This window comes from Nansenia antarctica, assembly GCF_963989245.1.
Source record: "Nansenia antarctica genome assembly, contig: SCAFFOLD_797, whole genome shotgun sequence".
Taxonomy (NCBI): Eukaryota; Metazoa; Chordata; class Actinopteri; order Argentiniformes; family Microstomatidae; genus Nansenia; species Nansenia antarctica.
In genome coordinates, this window is record NW_027662969.1 from 1 (window position 1) to 7,500 (window position 7,500).

The window sequence follows — 7,500 nt, forward strand, 5'->3', positions numbered from 1 at the left end:
GATAGAGAGAGAGGGAGGTAGATAGATAGAGAGAGAGGGAGATAGATAGAGAGAGAGAGAGGGAGGTAGATAGAGAGAGAGAGGGAGGTAGATAGAGAGAGAGAGAGGGAGGTAGATAGAGAGAGAGAGAGGGAGGTAGATAGATAGAGAGAGAGGGAGGTAGATAGAGAGAGAGGGAGGTAGATAGAGAGAGAGGGAGGTAGATAGAAAGCGAGAGAGGGAGGTAGATAGAGAGAGAGGGAGGTAGATAGATAGAGAGAGAGGGAGGTAGATAGAGAGAGAGGGAGGTAGATAGAAAGCGAGAGAGGGAGGTAGATAGATAGAGAGAGAGGGAGGTAGATAGAGAGAGAGAGAGGGAGGTAGATAGATAGAGAGAGAGGGAGGTAGATAGAGAGAGAGAGAGGGAGGTAGATAGATAGAGAGAGAGGGAGGTAGATAGAGAGAGAGAGAGGGAGGTAGATAGATAGAGAGAGAGGGAGGTAGATAGATAGAGAGAGAGGGAGGTAGATAGATAGAGAGAGAGGGAGGTAGATAGATAGAGAGAGAGGGAGGTAGATAGAGAGAGAGAGAGGGAGGTAGATAGAGAGAGAGAGAGGGAGGTAGATAGAGAGAGAGAGAGGGAGGTAGATAGATAGAGAGAGAGGGAGGTAGATAGATAGAGAGAGAGGGAGGTAGATAGAGAGAGAGAGAGGGAGGTAGATAGAGAGAGAGAGAGGGAGATAGATAGATAGAGAGAGAGGGAGGTAGATAGAAAGAGAGAGAGGGAGGTAGATAGAGAAATAGATAGGCTGTAGCATGAGGAAGCCGTTCTCACTCTCATGGTATAGTCTTGTGACTTTCTAATCTTAAGAAGATTGACTTGGGGCTGACCTCTTTAGACCCTACAGGCCACACACACACGCACACACACACACACACGCCCACGCACACAAACACACAGATCTCCTGCCCAGTATCTCTCACTATCCCCATTGAGAGGATAATCCTATTAAACTCCAGGATTCCCTTTCTCTCCTTCCTTCCCCCCCCTTTCTCCCCCTTCCCCCCCCTTCAAGATGGTGTCCCAGCGGATCAACTCTGTGGACCTGTCCTGCTGCAGCCTGGAGCAGCTGCCCCCCAACCTGTTCTACAGCCAGGACCTCACCCACCTCAACCTCAAACACAACTTCCTGCCCACCGACCAGCGCCTGCTCCACCTGCAGAGGTACGGGGAGCTCCTTGCTGGACTGTGTGTGTGCGGGGGGGGGGGGGGGTGTGGGGGGGGGGGGGTGGGGGGTGTGTGCGGGGTGGGGGTGTGTGGGGGGTGGGGGTGTGTGGGGGGTGGGGGTGGGGGTGTGTGTGAGCGTGTGAGTGTCAGTGTGTACCTGCGTGCGTGTGTGTGTGTGTTTGTGTGTGTGTACAGGCGTGTGTTTGCGTTGGGGCTTTGGCTTTGAGTGTCAGTGTGTTTCAGTGTGTACCTGCTTGTGTGTGTGTGTGTGTGTGTGTGTGTGTGTGTGTGTGTGTGTGTGTGTGTGTGTGTGTGTACGTGCGTGCCTGTGTTTGCGTGGGGGGGCATTGGCTTTGAAGTGTCGCTCGATAACACTTTCTTGATAACACTTAATGGTCATGATCATAATATTAATGTTTATCTGTGCTGCACCTTGTCTACCGGAGCATAACAGCTCAAAGGGCAGAGCTCGACCTCAGACCACCTGGGCACGGGATCCATACTTTAGATTTTTTTTTTTTATTCCTTTTTAAACCGTTCCAAATGCATTTGCCCAGGTCTGCTTGGCAGGGCGAGGCTGGAGGTGACTTGTGGTAAATGTGAAATGTCACAGTGGCGAGGCATGACCAGACATGAAGATGGGCAGGGCAGGCCTGGCAGGATGGCTGGGCCTGGCGTCGTCTGGAGAGACATTAATGGGGCTCGGTGGCCTGGGTTGGTTTGGTCTGGGCTGAGCTGGCCTGGTTTGAGCTGGGCTGGGCTGGCCTGGCCTGGGTTGGTTTGGTCTGGACTGGGCTGGGCTCAGTTGGTCTGAGCTGGGCTGGGCTCAGTTGGTCTGAGCTGGGCTGGGCTCAGTTGGGCTGGGCTGGGTTGGGCTGGGTTGGTCTGGGCTGGTCTAGGCCATGGGTTGGTTTGGGTGAGGTCAAACAGGGAGGGGGCCAGGCAAGACGTGGCTGAGCAGGGCCTGACTAAAGCCTGGAAGGAGAGGCAGGACAGAAGCTAGACTGGACTTGGCTTGGCAGACCAGTGGGACTGTAGGGAAGCTTTTAATATGCCAAGGCTCCCTCTCTCTCCCTCTCAGTGGCCCCATCTGCTGTGTGCTCACGGCACCAGATTAGAGCACGGAGCGTAGATGGACGTGTGTGTGTGTGTGCGTGTGTGTGCGTGTGTGTGTGCCTGTCAGCCCTGTGTGGCCCCACCATTTAACTCAGAGTGTGTGTGTGTGTGTGTGTGTGTGTGTGTGTGTGTGTGTGTCTATGCATGCGTTAGCCCATTGGTATGTATCTTGTCCCTTATTTTTTGATAGAAAGAGAAGGGAGAAGAGAGGGGTATTGTGTGTGAATGTGTGTGAGACACTATAGGCTGTGTGTGTGTGTGTGTGTGTGTCCATGTCCATGTCCATGCAGCGTGAGAGAGTGCCCTGCAGGATGCGGTGGGTTCTGTGGCGTGCAGAGTCTTCCAACAGTGGGTTGCTGTCTTCATCTGTGAAGATGACTTTAGTGGTCTGTGTGTGTGTGTGTGTGTGTGTGTGTGTGTGTCTGTGTGTGTGTGTGTGTGTGCGTGCGTGCGTGCGTGCGTGCGTGCGTGTGTGTGTGTGTGTGTGCCAGCGGCAATGGGTCAAGATTTGTTACGAGGCTCAGACAAGTCGTGACTACCCTGCGTCTCCTATTGCTGCTCCCATGCGAGACGCAATTACCAACGAGAGGAGGGAGACAGCAGCTGAAAAGCGAATCGTTTTGGGGGGAGCAGGGCAGGGGGGGGGGGGGGGGGGGGGGATTATGGGAGATGTTCTCAAGTAATTTATTTTCTAGGAGGTCTAATTACTACACAACACCCCCCCGCTGCCTCCCAGACACGAAGATGTTGTGTATAAATGTGTGTGAGCGCTACACACAAGCAGGGTCACCCACACACACACATCCACACACAGACACACACAGAGACACACACAGAGACACACACAGAGACACACGCACGCACGCACACACACACACACAGACACACACACACACACACACAGATACACACACAGAGACACACACACACACACACACACACACACACAGAGACACACATACACAGAGACACACACACACACACAAACACACGCACACACATCCACACCCCATTTGGCTCGTCATGACAGAAAGAGAAAGAGAAAGACAAGAGGAAGAAAGAAAGAGGATATGGAGGAGGAGGAGGGATGATTATGAAGACGGATTGTACAATTCTGGCTCGAGGAAGGAAAAAAAAAACGGATTCGAACCGACGCAAGTTCTTTTTTCCCCCCACTGTCTTCATTTCCGGGGGTTGATGTAGAAAGCCGAATAATGAACACAGTATTCAATTTCGCGAGGGCGGGCGGGTTCGCACATTTGGCAGCCGAATATCACCATTTCCGTGTCAGCGGTTCAGCGATGCGCGCTCGTTTCTGTGCTTCTCCGAAACGGCGGGTGGTCGTTCTGGTTTCCCCGGCGTTCGGTTGGTCAGAAGTACCAACTGACGTTTATTGTTATTTGTATTTATTTTTATGAAGCACTTCATCTGTGCTTGGTGGAGCTTGCCTGGACACAATGAGAAAACTTGGACCGGTTGGGCTTTTCGGCCCTGGCCAGTGCCCAACGAGGGGAGGCTGGTGGAGGTAGACATCAGAGGACAGGGGAGGCTGGGGCAGGTAGACATGGGAGGACAGGGGAGGCTGGTGGAGGTAGACATGGGAGGACAGGGGATGACAGGGGAGGCTGGTGGAGGTAGACATGGGATGACAGGGGAGGCTGGTGGAGGTAGACATGGGAGGCCAGGGGAGGCTGGGGGACGTAGACATGGGAGGACAGGGGAGGCTGGTGGAGGTAGAAATCGGGAGGACGGGGCTCATTTTAATGCCTCATTCCGTCCCTTGCATCACAATGAGCCCGTCCTCCGATTTCTACCTCCACCAGCCTCCCCTGCCCTCCCATGTCTACCTCCACCAGCCTCCCCTGTCCTCCCATGTCTACCTCCACCAGCCTCCCCTGTCCTCCCATGTCTACCTCCCCCAGCCTCCCCCGTCCTCCCCCGTCCTCCCCCAGCCCCCCCGGTGCTCCAGACTAGATTCTCTCAGCGCCTGAGAACGTTGTCATAACAGATCAAGTCGCAAGCCTTACTACGAGTGACTGTTTGTATTGACTCTGTCCCACTGGCCTTTTTGGTTTGTGTGGTTGTGTGGTTGTGTGTGTGTGTGTGTGTGTGTGTGTGTGTGTGTGTGTGTGTGTGTGTGTGTGGTGTGTGGGTGTGTGGGTGTGTTTCTGTCTTTGTTTCCCTATAAACACAGTGCCTTCCTTGGTGAGATGGCATCTGAGTATGTAGTGTTTTTCCAGGTAGAATGTTTGTTTGCTCTCTCTCTCTCTCTCTCTCTCTCCCTCTCCCATTGGTCCCAGCATGCACTGCTGTACGACAGAGGTCAGCCCTCAGTGGGAGAGGCAGGGATTTGGTGTCACGCACATGATCAACCCTTCTGACCCTGCATTGATTAACGTAGATGGACGATGGAGCGATGAAGGAAGAGAGAGAGAGAGAAAGAGGGAGGGAGAAGAGGGAGAAGAGAGGAGAGAGAGAGAGGCAGAGGTAAAGAGAGAGATAGGGGGAGGGCGGGAGGGAGAGAGAGAGGAGATATTGAAAGAAAGGCAGAGAGAGAGAGAGAGAGAGAGAGAGAGAGAGAGTGTAGATGGTGGTGTGGAGCAGAGGAGGTCTGTCCTGGCCCAGCAGGAGGGGGGGCTGCCTGGCCTGGAATGAAATGGCCTCGGAAATCAATAGGCCTGTCGTCTGGGCTTCCTGCTCCCTCCACCCACAAGGGAGGGGGTGGGGGGGGTTCTGTGTGTGTGTGTGTGTGTGTGTGTGTGTGTGTGTGTGTGTGTGTGGGGTCGAGGGCGGGGGGTGTCAGGGGTGTTAAAGGTCGCATATTATACTCTTTTTCAACAAGTTCATATAGGTCTCTGGGGTCCCCAAAAGATGTCTTTGAAGTGTTCCCGCTGAGAGGGGCAGTCAGATGGAGCGTTGTAGCAGGCCTCTGTACCCCTCCGGTTCAGTCCTGTTCCTCCACAGGCTGTTTCTGCGTCTGTCCCTTTAAATGCAAATGAGCCGCTGCTCCCCACCCACACCCACACTCCGGAACTGGTTGTGGCCGTGCCTCCCTGATCGCCATGGTTACGGTGAGCGTTTCTCTCCCTATGGAAACAACCGATAATATGGCTGGCAACAGGGAGGCAGACGTCGAACCGCACATATCAGATCTAGAATCTGATCACCCCAAAAAAGTCGGGGGGGGGGGGGATCCAATGGGCGGAGATATGACTTGTTGCATCGCGTGTTTTCTGAAATAGGTAGACACAAAAAAACTGACTGGGTATGTTCTATTTCACAGTAGTAGGCCCATCAGAGACACAAATGTATGTATGCACAAGCACTGAAAAAGTGAGTGTGTGTGTGTGTGTGTGTGTGTGTGTGTGTGTGTGTGTGTTGTGTGTGTGTGTGTGTGTGTGTGAAGGCGAGACATTGGCAGCTATTAGCAGACTAAGCAAAGGGCAGCTTTCCTGTCTGTGTGATTATCAGTCCCAGTGCTAATGTCACCAATGTGACTCACATGCATCCAGTGTGGGCTGTCTTCCCCGCCATCCTTCCCCGCCATCCTTCCTCCTGTCCCCCTCTCTCCCCCCTCCCGTCCGCCTCACACAGATGAGGTGAGCCCCTCGGAAGGTGAGAATGTCACACCTGCCGCCAGTGTTTCAACTGACAACAAGGCAGGGCCTCGCTTGTTTTCCCAACAGTCTGGTGTTAAGGTCTCTACTATGCGGAGAGAAAGGTTTTGTTTGTGTTTGAATGCATAGCGTAGTAATATCTGTCCCCTCATATTGGTCCAACTGACTCGGCTAAACTCAACGATATGGCTAACTCAACATTACAACTAACTCAACATTACAACTAACTCAACATTACAACTAACTCAACATTGTAACTAACTCAGCCATAATGTTAAGTTATCCATTATTGTCGAGTTAGTTACAATGTTGAGTCAGTTGTAATGTTGAGTTAGCCATAATGTTAAGTTATCCATATTGTTAACTCAACATTACAGCTAACTCAACATTACAACTAACTCAACATTTATAACTAACTCGACAATATCTCAGATGACCATAGGACACAAACTCCGTACTCTAAATGCGACTGACAGAACGCCGTCCTCTCTAGAACAGATGAGCTGCAGACGGCCGTAATGACGTCGCCTCGCACCGTGGCTCCTGTCACGTCTCGCGCCGGCTCAGCGGAACAGTGAGCGATGGGAACGGCGGCTGCAATAATATTGTCATGAGTCACGGACGTCAGCATGCTGCTTTGTGTAAACTGTAATTAGAACCCATTACAGCGAGCTACATCATCGTCTCATCGCTGGCTCACTCTCTCTCTCTCTCTCTGCCCTCTCTTCCTCTCTCTCCCCCCCTCTTCTTCTCCTCTCCTCTCTTCTCCTCCCCCCCTCTTCTTCTCCTCTCCTCTCTTCTCCTCCTCCCCCCCCCCCCTCCCCCTCCAGGTTCTCCCGTCTCCGTAGCCTCAACCTCTCCAACAACCACCTGGGCCAGTTCCCCGTGGCCATCTGTGACATCGGCACGCTGACCGAGGTCAACCTCAGCTGCAACTACCTGACCTCCGTGGACCCCGCCGTGGGCACCATGACCAAGTGAGTGGACCCCCAGGGTGTAGGACCAGGTGCCCCCCGCCCCCCCCCCCATAGACCCTGACCACACATCTACCTACCCCCAACTACCCTGACCACACATCTACCTACCCCCATAGACCCTGACCACACATCTACCTACCCCCAACTACCCTGACCACACATCTACCTACCCCCATAAACAGCCCCCTGTTCCGTTTCCGTCCCCAAAGCGCATTGGAGGAGATAGTCCAAGGCTCCTCCCCCTTAGGTGTTCTCTCCTCCAATGCTTTTGGAGAAGGAAACGAGGCGAGAGGCAGAGGAGGAATAGAGACTACCGGGACGCACACTTCCCCTCTCCCTCACTGCTGCCGGCAAGGAAGGAGACAGGGACAGGAAGCTACAGTACTATGGGGTATTAAGACACAGCCAATAAGACAGGAAGGAATGTTGCCGATGACGACCGGCGATCACCGCAAAAAGAAGGGAGGACAGTGTTTCATATTTCGCAAACATATTTTCAGCCACTTAGCCACACAACAGCAACAACAACAAAAAATTAGGCAGAAATATTGTCGGGAAATGATCCGATTGGCCGGAGAGGGGA

The 7,500-nt window shown here is 53.1% G+C and overlaps 1 protein-coding gene across 1 annotated transcript in view; it reads left to right on the top strand.

The window, feature by feature from the left end:
- Positions 1 to 1,055: 1,055 nt before the first annotated feature.
- LOC308175361 (PH domain leucine-rich repeat-containing protein phosphatase 1-like) overlaps positions 1,056 to 7,500 on the top strand; it is a gene marked incomplete at both ends in the record, with an annotated part of 16,464 nt that continues 10,019 nt past the window's right edge. Inside the window, 2 exons of the mRNA XM_080551038.1 lie at positions 1,056 to 1,204; positions 6,771 to 6,917. Of these exons, the coding sequence (XP_080407164.1) occupies positions 1,056 to 1,204; positions 6,771 to 6,917 (296 nt within the window). The remainder of the gene's footprint in view (positions 1,205 to 6,770; positions 6,918 to 7,500) is intronic.